The following is a 22264-nucleotide window of genomic DNA, read 5'->3' on the forward strand; positions in this document are numbered from 1 at the left end:
CAAAAACACTACTATTTACATACAGCTTCCTCTTATGCCAAGTCCACAATAATTTCTCAAAATAAAATGTGTGAACATTTTAATGGGGAAATAACTTTGATTCATTTTACAGCACAACAGTGACACAGAGCATACAGAAATATATATAATAAAAATGTGTTAAGTATTATAAATCGATCAAATCGTTCATCTAAATTCTACACCAATCTGTTTATATTGAAGATCTGTGTTAGTATATAAGTCACTATGCTGGAGCAGATGTTTTAGGAAGCTTTATTCCGGCAAATATATAAAAGTCTGAAATATATAAAAATCTGAAGCACAAATAAAATGAGGGACATATAAGTTCGTTGTTTGAATGCACTGTCTCGATGATTTTCTCACATGAACCCTGAATGGCAGTCTTGTTTTTCAACCAGCAACAGAAATCACTTGATTTTTTAGTTTTTCACGGATTGTAGAACACTGGCTTTTATTTTGAATTGGTGGCGATTGTTTTGAAGCCTTGTGTGCAGGCCGCTCGCTTGCTAAATAGTTAGCATGGCTTCCGAATGACACCCAATCTGACTGCAGTGCAGCAGCGGGAAGGAGCGAGCGGCCGGGTCCATTTTAGCTAAAGAAGTGTTTCCTTACACCGATTAACCTTCATTTCTGACAAGATGGGAACAAGAGACGACGAGTACGATTACTTGTTTAAAGGTGAGTAATTTATAAAGCGGCTACACAGAATGTCGTCTTCGTTTTATTCTTGTTTCTGGTGTTAGCAAGAAAAAGGAGGTGATATTGGGTAAGACAGGAACTGTATAATATTCTTAGCATGCTAGCCGTCTTCACCTAGGCTAGACTAGCTATCAGGCCAACATGACCGGGAGATGTTGCTTATTGCAAGCCGGAAAACGTTAGACACAGCTGATTTTAATCCTTAGTGCTTGTTTTTGTTGGAGTAAAGGGGAAAATAGGGGGACGTTGTCATTTATTTGGATGAGTATCTAAAGCTGGACACACGAGCGACGCAGTGAACAGGCGCCTAATGTAATGTAATGTTCTGTGTTTGAGGTATCCAGATATTTCTGCCTCGAGCACCACACCTTAATCCTGATCCCGAAGCAGCGGTGAAACCATGAGCAGTTCGCTTTAAAGTAATTTTATTGCCCCATAGTCAAAAGACATGGAAACGTTTGTTCTTGTCCACAACCAGCTTTTCCCCCCCCCTATCCCCTCTAACCAGGAAGACGTCGCCATTTATTTACTTATTAACTAGTTAATGTTACTGTCTCTTACTACAAACACGACCACTAGAATATCTATCTATCTATCTATCTATCTATCTATCTATCTATCTATCTATCTATCTATCTATCTATATCTAAATCTTTCTTATATGTATTTACGTAAATAAATTCTGTATCAATATTTTCAAGCCAGGTGCAGTTACTGTGTTTATTTATTTATTTATTTTACTTCTTTATGGATTCACTTAGTAGCATGTTTTGTTTCAACCGTTTACTATGCAACACTGTTCTATAATGAAATGTTTTTTTTTTCTTCATTTAAAGAACCCTATTATTGTCTTTCTTTTGTCCTTTGACGTCTAGGTGAATTTGATGCTGTTTTACCATTGTTACCTAGTGGAGTGGAGAGCGAGTTTAGGGAAGTGTTTATTAAAGGCAACAGAAAGACTGATCCTGTAGTCTGTCTTTAAGTTGTGTATTTCTTTGACGGTGCAGGTCTTTACCCTGCAGAACCTTCCCAAAATCTTTACCTGAGCTGTAAAAATGTCTGTCTGTGAAGTGAGTTGCACAAGTTCTGGTTGTAATCTAATGTAATAACACACACACACACACACACACACACACACACACACACACACAGAGACAGAAGGGCCACTCAGAAAATGTGCCAGATCTGATTCACTTCTGATCCAGCAGTATGGGTCTGATATGAATATTCTGTTTTAAACCTCTATTTAGTTGAGATAAGTTCAGAAAGTGAATAGTTTTTGATGTTTGTGTTTTTTTTTCTTTTCTTCCCCATTTTGAAGTGGTTCTAATTGGAGACTCTGGTGTGGGGAAGAGTAACCTTTTGTCCCGTTTCACCCGCAATGAGTTTAACCTGGAAAGCAAAAGCACCATTGGAGTGGAGTTTGCTACTCGCAGTATTCAGGTGGATGGGAAGACTGTAAAAGCCCAGATATGGGACACGGCTGGGCAGGAACGCTACAGAGCCATCACCTCAGCGTAAGAAAACATCACCCTCATGCACAACTCTGGGCAGTGACACCTTAAAGAATCAGCTGAAAATATCACCCTTTACATCTCTGATGCTTGTTCATAATAACTTTAGGGCATACACTTTGACCTTTCTTTGATATTTAAATGTGTGTCATTCTGTTCAAACAAGAATTGTGGATGAAGTGCACACATGCACTTAAGTGTTTATGGCTTTGCCCAAGAGCAGTATTTTGACATGCATCGCTTATCTAGAATATTATAATATCCGATTTATAGTAATTACAGAACGCTTATGTAAAATTACATTATAACACACGATTTCATGGTTTTGTCAAGCAGTATGTGTTAGTACCACTGACCAACTCCATTGTTACAGCCCCAGTTGCATAATTTGACCTTCAAATACAGTACAATTAATTATATTATAGTATCATTTATCTTGTTTTTGTACATGTTTGGAAAAAAAAATTCCCAATATTGTTTTTCTGGAATTCCTGTAATCAGATGTATTTATTGTATGTTTTAAAGATTGTAGACCTTCTTTAAAGTTTAAAAAAAAAATCTATTACTGTCCAGCTAGAAATTGCCTATTATGTTTTGGTTAAAGGTATTACCGTGGTGCTGTGGGCGCTCTGCTGGTGTACGATATTGCCAAGCATCTGACCTATGAGAATGTGGAACGCTGGCTGAAAGAGCTGAGGGACCATGCAGACAGCAACATTGTTATCATGCTGGTTGGCAACAAAAGTGACCTGCGCCATCTCCGGGCCGTGCCCACCGATGAGGCACGCGCATTTGCAGGTCAGAACCCAAGCTGGTGTTGAGCCAAGAACTTTCACCTCTGGCCATGTTTTTTGCTCGCAGTCTTTATTTAGAATACTACTTGTTTAAAAGTATACACTGACCAGGCATGACATTATAACATTATGACCAGTGAGGTGTGTAACATGGATTCTCTTCATCATGGCACCTGTTAGTGGGTGGGATATAGCGGGCAGCAAGTGAACATTTTGTCCTCAAATTTGATGTGTTCGAAGCAGGAACAATGGGCAAGCGTAAGGATTTGAGTGAGTTTGACTGGGGCGAAATTGTGATGTCTGAAGCGGTCAGAGCTAGAAGTTGACCAATTGATCAGCTGGCCAATTGATCGGGCTGATTATTATTTTTTTTTTTTTATTAATCGGCATCGGACGATTGTGCCGCAATTTAGGGTGATTATTAGGCAGGCGATAATTAGCCAATTGGAGTTCTGTTTCTCCCTGGAAACTAAACCCAACTGATTTTCTGTGACATGTCTTATTAATCAAATATCACATTTTAGGATATGAAAGGGGGGAGAAAATCGGCATCATATCTTCGCCATCGGCTGATTTCTAAATATCGGCATCGGTCAGAGATAAACCCATATCGGTCGACCTCTAATCGGAGCATTTCCAAAACTGCAATGCTTGGTAGTGGTCAGTATTTATCAAAAAGAGGTCCACGAAAGGAACAGTGGTGAATCTGCGACAGGGTCATGGGCAACCGAGGCTCATTGATGCACAGGGGGAACGAAGGCTGGTCCGTGTGGTCCGATCCAACAGACGAGCTTCTGTAGGGGAAAATGCTGAAGTAGTTAATGCTGTTAATGCTCAACGGTCAGGAAAAAAGGACCAACACAATATTAGCCAGGTGGTCATAATGTTATGTCTGGTTTGTGTGTGTGTGTACGTACAGTGGGTACGGAAAGTATTCAGACCCCCTTAAATTTTTCACTCTGTTATATTGCAGCCATTTGCTAAACCCATTTAAGTTAATTTTTCTTCATTAATTTACACATAGCACCCCATATTGACAGAAAAACACAGAATTGTTGACATTGTTGCAGATTTATTAAAAAAGAAAAACTGAAATATCACATGGTTCTAAGTATTCAGACCCTTTGCTCAGTATTTAGTAGAAGCACCTTTTTGATCTAATACAGCCAGGAGTCTTTTTGGGAAAGATGCAACAAGTTTTTTACACCTGGATTTGGGAATCCTCTGCCATTCCTCCTTGCAGATCCTCTCCAGTTCTGCTCAATTGGGTTTAAGTCAGGGCTCTGGCTGGGCCATTCAAGAACAGTCACGGAGTTGTTGTGAAGCCACTCGCAACATTTTAGCTGTGTGCTTAGGGTCATTGTCTTGTTGGAAGGTAAACCTTCGGCCCAGTCTGAGGTCCAGAGCACTCTGGAGAAGGTTTTCGTCCAGGATATCCCTGTACTTGGCCGCATTCATCTTTCCCTCGATTGCAACCATTCGTCCTGTCCCTGCAGCTGAAAAACACCCCCACAGCATGATGCTGCCACCACCATGCTTCACTGTTGCGACTGTATTGGACAGGTGATGAGCAGTGCCTGGTTTTCTCCACACATACCGCTTAGAATTAAGGCCAAAAAGTTCTATCTTGGTCTTATCAGACCAGAGAATCTTATTTCTCACCATCTTGGAGTTCTTCAGGTTTTTTTTTTTTTTTTTTTTAAGCAAACTCCATGTGGGCTTTCATGGTTCTTGCACTGAGGAGAGGCTTCCGTCAGGCCACTTTGCCATAAAGCCCCGATGCTCTGGTGGAGGGCTGCAGTGATGGTTGACTTTCTACAACTTTCTCCCATATCCCGACTGCATCTCTGGAGCTGAGTCATAAGAATTATGGAGGGCCCTTTGCTCTTAGGAACCTTAAGTGCAGCAGAAATGTTTTTGTAACCTTGGCCAGGTCTGTGCCTTGCCACAATTGTGTCTCTGAGCTCTTCAGGCAGTTCCTTTGACCTCATGATTCTCATTTGCTCTGACATGCATTATGATCTGTAAGGTCTTATATAGACATGTGTGTGGCTTTCCTAATCAAGTCCAATCAGTATAATCAAACATTTCTGGACTCAAATGGAGGTGTAGATCCATCTCAAAAATGTCAACAATTCTGTGTTTTCCTGTCAATATGGGGTGCTATGTGTACATTAATGAGGAAAAGAAATTAACTTAAATTATTCAAGCAAATGGCTGCAATATAACACAGAGTGAAAATTTAAGGGGGTCTGAATACTTTCCGTAAAAATATGTTTCGTAAAGCAAAAGTGAAGATGATCTATTTAGGAACTGTTATTTTAGTGGATTACTGGGGACTTGATGTTCTATATCTGTGTAAAAAAAAAAAAAATAAACAAATGATCCTTTTGTCTTTAGAGAAGAATGGGTTGTCTTTCTTGGAGACATCAGCTTTGGATTCTACCAATGTGGAGACAGCCTTTCAGACCATCCTGACTGGTAAGTGGGGTCTTGTTTGTTTGGTTTCTATTATGCTGTTGGCTTGAGGATAAAAATCATACTTAAATGGAAACCAGAGGAGTGAAAAAGTTGATAAGCCAAACTTCATGCAGATGAGTGTGTTAGTATGAGTGTAAAGGCTGATTGGTTTTTGGTCGAAGGCCATTCCCTTATGAATGACTAATCAAAGGGCTGACCTTGCTGGGGTGGGTCCATTGAGTTTCTCCAGCTTGACGTGACTGTAATAAAAAAAGCTTCCTGCTTCTATTGCAGCTTTGTTTGTCAGCCTTATTTCCTTTCTGCACTGTAAGCTGAAAGAAGTTTATGTTTTTAAAGGCCATCAGATATAACGTTATAATTGCATTACCTCAGGCGTACTGCAATGGTTATGGCCAAGTCTGAATAAAAAGGTGTAATGAATTCAAATGATTTTAGAGGCTTCTCAGCAAACAAGAGCTATTTTTAGAGCAGATATCTCTGTGTACATACTAATGCGACCCTCCAAAAATAAAAGGTTTCCAAAACAGTTTTATCGTTTCGATGATCATAATTGCTGACTTTAATAGACCGGATAATCCTATACCTTACACGCTGATCGTTATCTTGCAGAAATCTACCGCATCGTGTCCCAGAAACAGATGTCGGACCGCCGGGACAACGACATATCACCCAGCAACAACGTGGTGTCCATCCAGGTGCAGCCCACTGAGAATAAGCCAAAAATGCAGTGTTGCCAGAACATCTAGCCTCGTCCATGACCTCCTTTTCCTGCAAAGCCCACCTGCAGAAAAGCCCTCATCCCTCCCTCTCGTCTCCTCTTCTCTTCTCTCCCCTTCCCCTCTTTTTCACCACCTCTTAAAGACTGCTTTGGTTCAGAGGCGCAGCTGCACGCTTGGGCTCGAGCACAGAAGCTGTGTTTCCAAACCTCAGATCTCAAAAGGGTTACCACCTGTGCTCTGGACTAACATCTTTTGTGTTTGTTTGTTTTTTTTTTCTCCCCTCTGCCATGGTAGGCTTTTTTTTTTTGTTTAGCGCAAAATTTTAATAATCAGTTGTGCTAATCTTCACATAAACGTCTTAATATATTCTTTCATTTGCGAACAGTGTGAGGTTTGTTCATGTCAGTGTCTCGTGCAGCTGGTCCATGTTTGTGACTGAGCCTGTCATAAGGTTAGACAGTGGCATTAAGGAGGTATTATTGTATGCTGTGTTTAGAGATTTCAGATACTAAATGTTAGGCGACTATTAGGCTCCAGAGATCGAGTTTCCCGACTTTAGCTATGGCTGCGCGAATGCAAAAGCTTAAATTTTGCATGTAAACTCAACTATAATCCGAGGATCACTTCTGTTGTATTTTTGACCATATTTGAGGGAATAGCGTAACACGTTAGTCATGATCGTTGTGGCTCCTGTGGTCTGTATTGTAGAATATGCTTGCATGCTTAATATCAGCATTCTAGAAAGAGGAGTGGGAAGATGCTCTTTGATACAGAGAGCCCCACAGACATGACTCCTCACACTGACTGACAGACTCGTGCTGCTTTCCATTCATCTTGTGCATTTCTTGTAGCGTAGTGGTTTTAGTGCCTTTCTCAGTGGAATGTCACATTAGGGAGCCTCCAATTTTTGTGCATGCGCTCACACCGTGGGCTTTTTCCTTCAGCTCATCACGGCAGTGCTGTGAGGACTTTCACATAACCACCTTCAGTGTTAAAATGGTGGCATTCCTCCATTCTGACTGCTGCTTTTTTCTTTATTGTAATTTTGTTGCCTCTCATGCCAACTACATTTGGTTCTTTTAGCCAGGTTATGCAGCAAGTTTCGAATGTCATTCGATGCATAAATTGAGAAGGGGAAAGGAACAAAACCAACACATTTGAGCTTTAGAATTTGATAGCAGTCAGGGTAGCTACCCATTTTAACAGCATTGCAACACCATAAATAAAAGATTTGTGTAGAACTGTAAGTGGGGAACAGAGATCTAAGAATTAAACGGTGTCAAACTTTCCATTCATCGTACCACTCTCCTTAGTGATGAGAAAGAATAGCCAGACCACTGCACATAAGACATACCTGATGATTGTAGGCTGGAGCTTTTCTGTTTTTGCACCAAACACACTATTTCTTTTCTGATCTAACCCACACTACAGTTTAATTCTTTATTATTTATTCTATATTAGCCAACTGATTTCTTGTTTTGTGCCTATTATGTAAGACTCCTGGAATTTAAGTACAGTACAATGTTTCTGATCAAAATAAATTAAGACTGTATAATGTATTGTAGCCCAGTATAATCATGTTGTGATTGTAAAAGCAAGCATTCCTGTGATTTCAGCAAATGTTGGGGGGAGGGGGGAGCATCATAAACTGCAAATCATTTTTGCACCATGGCTGCCTAAGGAATTGTGTTGTGTGTGTACTGTAGAAATGATAGTGAGGACAATATGCATGATCTACTCTGTTCTATCCATTCTTAAAACCTTCTGTTATGCTTAAGAGAACTCTTTCTAAAGCAAGGCACTCTGAGATCCCTTTTGGATTAGGCTGGAAACCGCTGTCCCAACTTGTAGTTATAGCTGGTGTAATAATGCAGAATTATTATAGAAATTATTATTAGAAGTGTTTAGACTCTCTTGACAACTTTTCACAAAATCAGTCATAATACACACATTATGAACATTGCAATATGGCAGTCTAAAGCAGAATAGAATAGCTGTAAAGAAAATTGTATACCTGTCACGTTGGGCACTATGTCTTATTCTATGCATTGTGTGACTAAATGCTATTGGGCCTTCCTTCCAAAATGGCCCTCGGGACCCTGAAACTAATCATGTAACTGACTGGTAGATGGCTAAAGGGCAGTGCCAATGATGTATGGGTACAGATGGCACAGCTATGCCCAACCTAAGCACTGCAACTAGTTGGTGTGTCTTATGTTTATCTGGATATCGATGTTCTGTTAGTTCTCTTTCACATATTGCCTCAGAAATATTTGTTTTGTCTGTGCTGTACTGTGATTTTTTTTTTTATCATTATACTATTACTCTCTCCACTGTAATTCGAATTTCAAAGTGAAAAATAAAAATTACGGTTACGTGAGTTATTTAGGAAATTTGTGATAAATGTTTTATGTATTATGAAAATGAATTTTTGTATTTGTAGTTTGTAATAAGTGCCTTTGTCATCCTTCCTAATCAAAGTTTGTGGTTAAATGAACTGCCGCATTTCATTTCCTTAACACTCGATGGTCATTTCGCAAATCATGAAACAATGTGTAGTGTTTAATTCCCTCAGTTAAAAGGAGAAGTAGCTCATCTACAACATGTCATGCATGTGAGGGCTACTGTTAAAATTAAACCTATTCTCTGTTCGCTTTATTTTGAATGAAATGACACAGATCAAATCAGTTCTCTTTAACAAACAGGCATAAAGCATACCCCCTTTGCGATTATGGGCAGATAAACTGCACTTTTGTCCCTGGGTGTGATTGTCTGCAGGTTATTGCTTCAGTGAGGGGAATGGAGTCACATTTAGAGCATTGCACAAAATGAAACAAGTGAGCAGAACTACCAAACTGAACTTCAAGTGAAACAAGATTCAGGAAATGTCTCCGAACAGATATGTAGGTGATCACTGCCCACTGTAATACATCTACTTAGACACAAAAGAGCACTTACACTGTGTATCACTAAATGTGCACGAGTGCTATAGTCACAAGAAATGAATTTTAAGCATAATTCGCTCATGCGAGACGGTTTCTATTTATAGTTTACACCTTTGTGGGAGAACAAAACAGCTAATTCTTCAAATATGTTACAAATAAACACAAAAAGCTCTCAATATCCAAACACAGGAATTTTTAAGAATATAAACAGAAATAAAGATTAAAAGACTTTGTGTGTGTGTATATATATATATATATATATATATATATATATATATATATATATATATAAAATATAGTAACATTATAGTATACAATCTTCAATACACATTCACATGACATTACACCTGCAAACTTGATATATAACCATCCATAAATGTTTTTGGAAGAAACAGCAGTTTAATATAGACCATTGGAATTAAGAACAGTGTATACCAAGCTGCTATTTCTCATAAATCTTTTATTAAGAGCTGTGTACCACCTCAGCAGATTTTTTAAAATAGTTTATGAAATGTTTGAAGAATTACACTGTAGTGTTATGAACAAAAACTGATGTTTCTCAAAAACATGTTTTGGTAATTGTCTTTATACAGTAAAAACTAAATGGTCTTACTATTAACCATTTCCTATTAAGCCATGCTCTGTCACTAAGGGCTTTTCAGTCCTCTTTATTCAAGGTTAGCAGTGATACTTCACCTGTAGGTGACAGTATACACTGACTCTCTCTAGATGGCCAGGGTCAGTCCCTGATCGCTTTAGAGAGGTGACTGGGATAAGTTACTGCCCAGTGAACCACTGACACTATGTTCCTCTTACAGCTGGCTTGTTTGTATAGAAACCCTTGAACACATGAGAGCCTTGATAGTCCAGTAGTCTGCTACAATATACATGATTAGATAAAGAATACAGGATTATATATATATATATATATTTTTTTTTTTCCTTCGGTTCCCAGTCCACTCTGTTAATGAAATCCCCTTTATCTTCCAGGGAACCAAATAAAGAGAAGATAGAAGTAACTATTTGCTAATATCTATACATTTCTCTGTACAGTCCTTTCTTAGCCATCTGTTGTCCCTCATACACACACATGTAGACACATACCAATTTAGCAAAACTCTGGTTTACAGCATTTATAGCCGCCATCTTGTTATGTATCTGTGCATATGTGGGAAAGAGAAGGAAAGAGGTGATAAGATAAAAAGATAGATGAGAGGAGGTCCTGCAGACGCAGGCGATGCTTGCTGTAGGGTAGAGGTAGGCTGAGGTCTGGACTCTACAGCAGGGAGCTCGGGGGGCTCTCGGGGGGCAGAGTGTGTGTGGGGCTGTGGCGCATTGGCAGGATGTCGTAGTGGCTCGGGATGTGGCTGTTCCGAGGAAGGTCATAAGGGTTCTGGGAGAAACCAGTCGCCAGGCCATTGGGTCCCTGTAGAACACTTACTGTGGGTTCTGATGAAGATGCAGGCAAAATCTTAGTTAAATATTCAGATGTATACAAATAACACATATACATACATAATAGGTGCACTTTATAGATTTACACAATTACTCACTGTAGCCCCTTTCTTGCTATACAGTTTGTTAACTAGCCTCTCCCCCTATCAATCGGTAGAATCACAGATATTCTTTGGGTGGTGGATCAATTACAGTAAAGCAGTTAATGTTGACCGTATCAGGTACAGCAGCATTGCTGGGATTTTGCATTTGTTTGGGGAATGAGGTCTGAATTTTTTGCCTCACCACAGTCCTATAAACTTTCCCTTTCACTCTGGCAGATACTCTTCTATCACATATCACTCCTGTCACTCTTCTCCACTCACTCCACCCTGCCTGCACTCTTTTCTTCAGCTCTCAGCACTCTTTTCTAACACACTCTCATATTACTTTGCACTGTTCTCCAGAACGTACCTCCACCTCTTTAGGTTCTTCTGAACCTGCTCCCTACTCTCACCACAAATCACAATATCATCCGCAAATAACATAGTCCATGGAGACTCCTGTCTGACCTCGTCCATCAACCCGTCCTTCACCACTGCAAACAGGAAAGGGCTCAGAACCGATCCTTGATGCAGTCTAACCTCCACCTTAAACCAGTTTGTCGTTCCTACTGCACACTTCATTTCTGTCACACTGTCCTCATACATGTCCTGCACCACCCTCAGATACTTCTTTAAAAAACCTCACTTCCTCATACAATACCACAACTCCTCTCTCTTCCCTGTCGTACGCTTTCTCTAAATCCACAAACACACAATGCAATTCCTTCTGACCTTCTCTATACTTCTCCATCAACATTCTCAAAGCAAACAATGCATCAGTGGTGCTCTTCCTCGGCATAAAACCATATTGTTGCTCACAGATGGTCACCTCTTCTCTCAGCCTGGCTTCCACTACTCTTTCCCATAACTTCATTGTGTGACTGATCAACTTAATTCCCCTGTAGTTTCTGCAAGTCTGCACATCTCCCTTATTCTTAAAGATCGGTACCAGCACACTTCTTCTCCATTCCTCAGGCATCCTCTCACCTTCCAGTATCTTGTTGAACAATCTTGTTAAAAACTCCACTCACATCTCTTCTAAACATCTCCACGCTTCTACTGGTATGTTATTTGGGCCAACCGACTTTCCACTCTTCATCCTCTTAATCGCTGCTTTTACTTCCTCCTTACTAATCCTTTCCACTTCCTACTTCACAATCTCCACACCATCCAACCTTCTCTCTCTTATTTTCCTCATTCCTCAGCTGCTCAAAATACTCCCTCCATCTTCTCAACATACTTTCCTCGAAATCCACTTCCTGCTTCACCATCTACACATCATCCACTCTGCTTTAATTGATATAGTGGTTTAACAAAAATATTGCATTAAACATTTAGAATATACAACCATTTTAGTCGCTCCATATTCACAGGCTCAAACGTACTTAAAGAACTGACTGATATGTAGTTTTGTGACCATGTGTGGCCTGTTAGCTTTAATTTAATGAGAAATTAAGGAGATATATGGTCAGGATTTCAGACTTTCTCTCCACAGATGCAAGTGAAAGAGGACATCATCAAATCAGACCTATCAGAAAGGTAGCAGATACTTCAGAAGTGGCCAAATCAACAATTTGGTGAATTCTTGAAAGAGGGAATGCACTGGTGCGCTCTGTAACATCAAAAGGCTCAGAAGACCACAGGATACAAGTGGATAATTGCAGATATTTTTCCCCTGGTGAATAAAAATCTATTCACAACATCTAGCCAACACATGAATACTCATGGGGACATAGGGGTATTATTTTCAAAATACACAATGAAGAGACAGCATAAATGTAAATACGGAGGGTTTACTTTTAGGTCCATATCACAGGTACCAAGACCAGAATAGACTTTGCTAGAAAACATGTAAAAAAAAAGTCTATACAGTTATGGAACAAGATAAGCTGAACTAGAATTATAGTATAAAAAAGTATACGAAAAAGAGGGATTGCTCATGATCCAAAGCGTAGCGTACGGTAATGGCAGTGTTATGAGCATATATGACTGCCAGTGGGAACTGGGTCACTGGTAATTACAGATTAACTGACAGCTAAGAGAATTAGATTGACCCAAGAACTTCTTAAGTCAAAGAAATGAAATGTTCTTAAATGCCAGAGTCAGTTACCTGTTCCTTACCTAGCTGAGCATGCGTTTCACTTAATGAAAACAAAACTAAAAGTAGAAAGACCACAATCATACAGCAGCTGAGGGTGTGGCAAAGCATCTTAAGTGAGGAACTCAGTGTTTGGTGAAGTCAACAGATTTAAGACTTCAGGCAGTAATTGACTGCAAATGTTCCACATCCATGTATTAAAAACAAAATCCTTATATTTCATTTGTCCAATTACTTATTGAGTCTGTTAAAAAATAGAGGGACTATCTTATCTTGAATTAAGCTGGAGCCTGATTACTTCATTTCACATCTATTCTAGTGGTATACATACACAAAATATTGAAAATTGTTTCACACTCCAAATACAGTAGCGAACAAAAATAAGTACACCCCTCACATTTCAGCAACCATTTTATTATATCTTTTCAAGGGAGAATATTAAAGAAATTAAACTTGGATTTTTGGATATTTTAGAGTAGTTAATTTGTAGCTTGTATAGCAGTACAGATTTACTGCCCTCTGAAAATAACTCAACATACAGCCACTATTGTTAAAATAACTGGCAAAACTGTTTCCAAAGTGTATTATTTTGTGTGAGCACCATTGTTATGTAGCACTGACTCAATCCTCCTGCGGATTGAATTCCATAGAGCTGCACGGGTTGTTGTGGGATCCTCTTCCACTCCTCCATAATGACATCACGAAACTGCTGGATGTCAGACACCTGGCACTTCTGCTTGAGGATGCCCCACAGGTGCTTAATAAGGTTCAGGTCTGGTGACATACTTCTAGTGACAGTCCACCACCTTCACCTTCAGCTTCCTCCGCAGGGCAGTTGTCATCTTGCGCAATTTCTGAGAGGAGGGCATCATAGATTGCTCCAAAATGTCACAGTACATGTTTGAATTCATGTTTTCCTCAATGAACTGCAGCTCCCCAGTACCAGCAGCACTCATGCAGCCCAAAACCATGATGCCACCACCATCATGCTTGACTGTAGGTGAGACACAATTTTCTTGGTACCCCTCACCAGTGTGTCACCACACATGCTGGACACCATCTGAGCCAAACAAGTTTATCTGAGTCTCATCAGACCACAGGACATGGTTCCAGTATTTCTTGCTCGTGGACAGGTTGTCTTCAGCTAAATGTTTGCAGGCTTTGTTGTGAACCAGCTTCAGAAAAGGCTTCCTTCTGGGATGACGGCCATGCAAACCGACTTATTGCAGTGTGCGACCTATCATTCTAAAGCAATGCTGGCAGCAGTCATGCATTTGTTTTTTGAAGGCAGCTTCTGCACCAGACGCACAACACGAAGACTTAACTTCTTGGATCGACCCTTACGAGGCCTGTTCTAAATGGAACCGGTCTTGGAAAACCTCTGCATGACCCTGGCCACTGTACTGTAACTCAATTTCATGGTGTTACCGATCTTATAGCCTCGGCCATCTTTGTGAAAAGCAATAATTCTAATTCTCAAATCATCAGAAAGTTCTTTGCCATGAGGTGCCTTGCTGAATATCCAGTGGTCAGTATGAGAGAATTCTACACAAAGCACCACATTTTAACTGCTCTAATACAAGATACACAAATGTGTATGTTCCTGTCAAGCAGACAAAAACATGAACATGATGACTAAAAAATGGTTGCTGAAATGTGAGGGGTGTACTAACTTTTGTGAGATACTGTACTTAAAATCTGTAGATGCACATTGTATCTTTTTACATTCATTATATGACCCACGGTTTATAGATGTTTGACCATCATGCATTTGGGAGCTTGCTGGTTATTTAAAAACCATATGCATCAGTGTGGAGTTATAACTCTTCGCTATAATAGTCTGTAATCTTCTGGGAAGGGTTTCTACATGTCTGTGGGAACTTGCCACCAAACGGGAAGCATTCAATTGTTTAAATCTCTTTGTATGCTGCCTAGCTCAAACCATAAAAACAAGTCCCACACCATTATCCCACTTTCACCACAGTGAACTGCTGGCACTCTGATTTCTTAGTGGTAGCCCACAGTGATCTCAGGCTTGTGTGCAGCTACTTGGTTATGAGGATCCTGATGGACAGATCCTGTGCTAATATTGCTTCTAGAGAACAACTTGAGATATCATATCATATCATAATCCTATATTAAAAAAAACAGCCTTCACCTTAGAAATATTGCTAAGCTAAGAAACATGCTGTCTATATCTGATGAAGGAAAGCTCGTCCATACATTCATGATCTCCAGACTGGATTATTTTAATTACTAGGCGGTTGTTCTGTATCATTAATAAACAAGCTACAGTTAGTCCAGAATGCAGCAGTCAGAGTTCTCACAAGGTCGAGAAAATATGACCATATAATTCCAATCTTATCATCCCTACACTGGCTACCTGTTAAGTTTGAATCAACTATAAACTATTACTACTTACTTAAAAAACACTAAATGGTTTAGCTCCCAATTATCTTTCCAGTCTTCTAGCAAACTACAATCCATCACGCTCTTTGTGATCTCAAAACTCCGGACTTCTAGTAGTTCCTAGAATAGCAAAGTCCACTAAAGGCAGTAGAGTTTAGCTAGTAAACTTTGGAATAGTATTTCTGACAGTGTTCAGGGCTCAGACACACTCTCCCAGATAAAGCGCAGTTTAAAGATATATCTTTTTAGCAAAGTCTACACATAACACACATCACATATCATAACCTTGTGCTCCATTACATCTGATCACATGAACATTATCAAATTGTACTTGTTACTTTTATGAACAGCAGCTACGCTTATTCCTCTCCACTGCATCTCTTTCTCTACACATCCTGAGGCATTCTGAGGTTGCACCAGCTACAGTTGTGTCCCACCTCATGAAGATTATGGACCTTCAAAGAAGTTGATGCCGACCCTGCAAACATCCCGAACCATCTAGAGACGTACCAGCGGCCGTTGGATCATGTGGAGTTTGCCATTGGACCTCTTAACAATTGGAGGAGTTGGTGTTGGATCTATGATGATCTCAAATGTTGAGCTATTTTATGAGTTTCTCAGTAGCTCCTGGTTCCACAACGTCAACTGACTGTATAAGACTGTAGAAAGGACATTACCCATAATCTCACATTTCAATACTCATGTTAGTTCTCTCTCTCCAGTGTTTTGTATTGTTTTAAGATTTATAATCACACTCTTAATATCACCCAAATGAGGATGGGTTCCTTTTTTGAGTCTGGTTCCTCTCAAGGTTTCTTTCTCATAACATCTAAGGGAGTTTTTCTTTGCCACACTCACCCCAGGCTGCCCATCAGGGATAAATATACACAATTCACTTTAATTATTACGTTCTGTAAAGACAATGTCCATTGTGAAAATCACTATAGAAATAAACTTGAATTTGAACTTCTAGAGGGAGTTTAAAACTCTTTATTAATGCAACAGAGAATGCAATATACACTACAGCAATCTGTGCTCCAAATCTCCTGGGTTTGTGTGGTCTTTTGCTTCTCAGACAAGCTGTTGTTGATCCTGAAGATTTAGATTTTTAGCACTGACAGTTGCCCAGGCAGATTCAGCAGGGAAGAAATATCACTATCTTGCGGCAAGGTTGCGGCATGCTAATACCCATGCCACAACACTGTCACTAAGCTTCTCAGTATAAATCACTCTCCTGACAGTGTTTGTCTATAGGGATTGCCTGGCTTTGTGCTTAACGTTATGTACTTGATAGTAATGGGTGTTGATGAAACATCTGAACTCAATAATTTGGAGGGGTGTCCACATATTGAAGGCAAAAATAAATGTTGACACAGAAAAAGCAGAAACCTTTGCATTACAATTGTTTGCATATGTTCTACATAACGGCACCCTGTACTTCCACATACTGTGATGGCTGGGGTACAGGTTGGCAGAAACAGATTAATCGTGTATAGCAACAGATGGGCTACAGTTAGTAACGGTTTAACTAAATCGTACACTTACTTTTCATCATTGAATTTCCACTATATCATCAAAGAACCAATAATCACCGAACTAAAATACTTTTCAAAAGTTGTTAATGTCTGAATTAACCCCTTTACAATATATGCATTTAAAATATTTAGAAACATTTTGTATAACGTCCTGCAAATGCAACATAATGCTATATATTTGCATTTCCCCTTCCTCATATCTAACTCACCCATGTCATAGATGTTCCTGCTTGCAGAGGTGCGGGTGGTACTGCTGGTGCAGAATGGCAGGTCTCTGTGTGCAGGAGACTTCATTTCCACATAGCTGCTCTCTGTGTGCTTGCAGGTCAGGCCTGGTGGATCCCGTATGGTGGCATATGGATTCTCACTGTTTAGTGAACATGAGCTGGTGCTGCACATGGATGGCTTGATATAGTCTGCAGATCACATAGAGACAACATAAATTCTGCACCAGCAGAACTAGATAAGGAAAATGTACAACAGAGTGTATAAGACCTTCATGTTATCTTTAGTGAGATTAATGCTGTGACCTCGCATACTACTGTACTGCACAGCATGTAAAAAAAAAAAAATACTCCACTGTTTCCAACTATTCAGTTTTTGATGTAACCCTAGTTGCAGTGTCTAGGTCACACAAGAACCACTGTCTCATGGCCCATCTGCAACATCTTGGAAAAGAGTCTTGTTAAAATTCAGGGGAGAGAACTGCATTGCACTCTCTAGCATACAGCCATGCACGTTATCTGCAGCTAAAGCAAGGGGAAGGGTGAAAATGCTGAGCACAGAAACGTGTGTAGCAGTGTAGGTGTGCATTCCAAACAACTGTTTATTGAATAGCTGGTGGCTATACTGATTTAATCCAAAAATGTACACACATCCGAAACATTATCAGGAAAAGGAAATTCAACATCCCACAGACCGGCACCAAAAATACATTTTCAAACACTTTAAATTCTAGAGAATTGATAACAAAGCTGTTGATAATCAAAGGACACATATACTCTATTCATACAAATGCAGATGATTTTTACTGGAAAAGTAAACAAAGGCTTTCAGGGTCAGCAGCCAAACTCCTGAAAGCTTCTTCTATCCAAGTTGATCTAGTCTCACCTACTGCAGCTGCCTTTGTTAGGCTGTTTACAACAGATCTGAGACAACACTGGGCCTAGGAGATCAATTTATAGAGACCTGTGTGTATATGTGTGTGTGTCTGTCTGGAGGCTGAGGTTGTAATAAGGGCAGGGATCAGATTAATTGCAGAAACACACAGGCAGCAGAGAGAGAGGTAAGGACTTGTGGCCTTAAGTGGTTGCTTTGGGCTGTCAAAACCATGAGGGTCTTGATGTAACTGACTACCATTGAGACAAAGCATCAGAAAGCTAAAGGACAAGTATATAAAATAATCTTCCTGTGAACATATTAACAAAATTAAATGAGATGTTAGATACCCTTGTACAGAGATGTCCAAGTGCCTCAACAAATACGATGATTTGGTTAATTTAGTTTAGGCTTTATACACAACATACAATCCAACTGAACGTCCAGTGAAGCTTACTGAAATTCAGGAATTGCATTTGTGGCTTGCTAATTAGCTAATTTTGTGTCTATTAGCTAATTTGTGTCTATTAGCTAATTTCTAAAACTTGAAAAGCATAAAACATCATTTAAACTAAACAGTTCTTAAATGTCAATTTTTCTGTTTGGTTATATTCAGTCATGATAACATTCAGGGGTAGTAATTAAGAATCAAATATTTGAGAGATTTGCAAATCATTGCATTCTGTTTTTATTTACATTTTACATAACAACCCAAATTGTTACAAATTGGGGTGGCAAGTGTATAAAGGATACTGTAAATGACATTAAATTACAAATTGTCACAAGCTAGTAGACTCAGACAGTATTTTGCCGGTTAGACAATACAATTTTGCCGGTATACAATATATCATTATATATGGCAATCTTTATTTGTCTTGAACAAAAGTTGGCCCATTTGTAAGTGTAGCTTATTAAATCCTGTACTGTAAAAGGTACTATAAAATGGTTCAGCAGTTGTATTCCCATGTCCTGGGGAGTTTGTCTACATCAAACTCAACATGGGAGGGCATTTTCACCAATGCCAATTAAACTAGTTGCTGAATGTGGTACTCATTAATAAAAATAGACAACCTTCTGGAAAAGGATGCTCTGTTCAACAAATGGGCTCAACATGAACTACATGTCTTTTAGCCTCTATCTCTGATTTTGCCCACATATCAAAGAATTGAACAACTATAACACAGAGTTCTAAGTGTTGCTCACTAATCCAATACTGAGACTGTATGTGTGATTGTAATTAATTTATCCTTCTACTTCTTTTTCTTCTTCTTTTAGCTTCACCCATTAGGGGTTGCCACAGCGGATCAACTGTCTCCATACCACCCTGTACTCTTCATCTGCATCTTTTAAGATATTTTCACATCCTTTGCAGTAAGCCACTATCAGACAATAAACAGTAATCCTTTAATGAATGTGGTGTTGAGATAACATTCCATGTTTCTGTGTAGAAATTATGAGTTGAGACAGTGTTTGCTTTCACTTTTTACTAGTCAGAGATTAGAAATGAAAGCGAATGCTGAACTAGACTGCACATTAATCTACACTTGACTGCGCACATGAAAAAGAATGTTTCGAAGAGGATTTTCACTGCCCCAGGCAGGGGTCCAGGGGGTTCATGTGCATCTAGGGAACATAAGTAACTACTGTTCTTTGCAGTATACCCATGCGCCCAATTTTTGCCAAATTTTCAACTGCTTGCAGACTTCTGAAGGTTTCTTTTATTACAAACTTGATTGTGTGTAAAAGTATTCATAAACTGCAATTATGTATTCTTCCATATCTATTCTCTGACTTGTACAGTTGTACTTGTACAATATGTCATCTGTCTTTTTATTGTTGAAAGCTCTTGGTGATGGATGACAAAGGCATTTATATTGGGTCAAAGCAATCTCAAAAGCAAATATTTGAATATGTGTATCAGAGTAAAAATGTAACATTTGTGTGTAATGATTATTTTATATAATAATAATGTTTGCCCATGCAAGTGTTTCTAAAATTGTGCCTCCTGAAGTTACCTTTAGCAACTTGAGTGGTTTTGTTGTCTTGCACTATCAGTGTATCCTCTCGTGGCACACCTAATTCAGTGAAGCACACACATAAACAGAAATGTCCACGCTTAGATAGTAATATATAAACATTCACAAATTACTTTTATACCCAACAAACATTTTTTTAAGATGAAAAGTGATAGAAAAATGATAGTTGATGCAAGCACTCAGTAACAGTGTTGTTATTGATTACCTTGTTCTTTTACTCTGCATGCAAATGTTTTTCTGGGGACACAGTTTTTTTCAGCAAAACTGCATTTACCAAAGTTACAGCACAAATGGGAAAGATCATGTAGCAGACACCAAACTGCAGTCATGAGTTCAGAAAAGAAGGCTGTGTTATTTACAATTCTCTTGATATCCTTGCTCAAAAGTATTTACACAAAAAAAGTGGGTAACTTCAGTGAACACCCTGGTAGGAATGTTATATAATGCTCAAGGTGACGTTAACAATGTAAACTTTAGTGCACTTTACATAAGCAGGAAGAAACTGATAAAAGCCATATGAGTATTTCCATTGCCTTCCGCTACCAGAATAAAAGCTATCTGCAAAAACATGATAGCAAATTAGTTATCAGCCATCAGCAAGTTCTGAAGTGCCCTGTATTTATCTGTTCGTTTAGCTATGTTTACAGTTTTGGTGGCCACATAGTTGGTATAGAAGAAGATAAACATTGGAAAAAGTTGAAAGAAATGAAGATAAACTAAATATTGACCTAATATTCCATGAGAAACAACAGTTTTAAAACCACCAGACAGAAAATGGCCATGTTTTACGGAGATTAGAAAAACCTGCTGTCTAAGTTTTGTGAGTGCAGGTTGTGTAACCTCTAAGAAAACTGATGAGAAACCCAACATAGAGACTAAATCCTTCACCTCCTGCCTTTTACATGTTGCTGCAGGCTTATCATCTGTCCTGCACTCAGTCATATCAGGTGGAGAAACCTCAGCTGACAGACAAAAGTAATGTGTTTCCTACTCTCTTTTTCATGGTGACCCAGTGTAATGTAGACTGAGTAGGACTTTTTTGTCTGTGTGTGTGAGAAAGAACCAACAGTGAAGACCTATTAATGCCACAGCAGGGAAAGGCCACATGCTAGGGCTGGAAGTTTCTGCTCGTACAAAACATTTGCTATCAGCAGTCACTACTCAGCAGGATGATGGGCCCCTGCTATTTCTACAGCGCCTGGAGAGCTGCTGGTGTACGTAGATATGGAAAAGTCGCTTCATTTTTCAACATGACTGTGTTGGGGACGAAGTTATAGGTAGAAAATGGTGACATGTAATATGTTTTAAAAATTATATGAGTGTCAAACACTCATGTACAGTAGTAATTGCTGCATGAGATAAAACAGAGAGCTAAAGAGCATAGACACTGACCAAGGTCATTTAGATTGCAGTAGGCTCTCCACTCTGAGCTGCTCCTGTCCCCTTTCTGTGTAAAATAAAACAGGTTAAGGTTAAAAACGTTAATTATGTTCAAGGTTTGTTTATGTAGTTATGTGAAAAGGTCATGTGTGAGTAATTGGATTGTGTGTGTTTAGAGATGCTTGCCTTCAGAGTAAGAGTGCCATCCAAATTGTTAGTGTTAGAGGATGGAATGTTGCACTGGGCCACAGTGTGGTAGCTGGGGTTGGAGAAACACTGGCTACTGCTGCTCTGAGGTGTATCTAATAGATAAAGAACATATTTATATAGCTATAATTTGTGATCATAAAACACAAGATCATGGCAAACAGATCTGCATTTTTGCCTTGTGTATATGGTAACCTGTGACAGGTGGCACTAAGATGTTAAGTTCGAATACATTATCATCAAGCGGTATAATTAGACATGCTGCAGTGATATCTGACCAACTCAGCGCTTTTTATTTTCTGGAAAACCAAGTGAGCACAATGCAGAATATTAACCACTTTATAAATGCATATGATTTCATTTCATTGACGCACTAAGGTATCTTAAATTAAATATATTTTGTCTTACTGTGGGCCATTCTGGGTGTATATTTGGTCTTTACATCTTTGCAATTTATTTAATTTGTGTTAGTTTAAAATGTAAATAGTGTACATAAAAAAAAAAATCTTGTTGTAAGATGTAGAGTTTTATATACACCGATCAGGCATAGCATTATGACCACCTGCCTAATATTGTCTTGGTCCCTCTTTTGCTGCCAAAACAGTCCTGACCCTTTAACAGCATTAACAGCATTAACTGAGACTGGTTCACCAGTGTTCCTTCCTTTGACCACTTTTGATAGATACTATCCGCTGCAGCGATCTAACACATCAATGTATCCCACCCACTTACAGGTGCCATGATGAAAAGATAATCAATGTTATTCACTTCACCTCATGAGCACATACAC

At 39.1% G+C, this 22264-nt stretch overlaps 2 protein-coding genes across 2 annotated transcripts in view; one reads left to right on the top strand and one right to left on the bottom strand.

Moving 5' to 3' along the window:
• Positions 1-527: 527 nt before the first annotated feature.
• On the top strand, positions 528-8608 carry rab11a (RAB11a, member RAS oncogene family). Its single transcript, XM_046864275.1, has 5 exons — positions 528-699; positions 2042-2237; positions 2839-3032; positions 5429-5509; positions 6119-8608. The coding sequence occupies exons 1-5, from the start codon at positions 660-662 to the stop codon at positions 6253-6255; spliced, it is 648 nt and encodes a 215-aa protein (XP_046720231.1). The 5' UTR covers positions 528-659; the 3' UTR covers positions 6256-8608.
• Positions 8609-9490: 882 nt separating this feature from the next.
• megf11 (multiple EGF-like-domains 11) overlaps positions 9491-22264 on the bottom strand; it is a 119232-nt gene continuing 106458 nt past the window's right edge. The window contains 5 exon segments of the mRNA XM_046864274.1: positions 9491-10622; positions 16963-17169; positions 19867-19926; positions 21280-21334; positions 21454-21569. Of these exon segments, the coding sequence (XP_046720230.1) occupies positions 10450-10622; positions 16963-17169; positions 19867-19926; positions 21280-21334; positions 21454-21569 (611 nt within the window). The 3' untranslated portion in view covers positions 9491-10449.

The sequence above is a fragment of the Silurus meridionalis genome, chromosome 13 (assembly GCF_014805685.1).
Source record: "Silurus meridionalis isolate SWU-2019-XX chromosome 13, ASM1480568v1, whole genome shotgun sequence".
NCBI lineage: Eukaryota > Metazoa > Chordata > Actinopteri > Siluriformes > Siluridae > Silurus > Silurus meridionalis.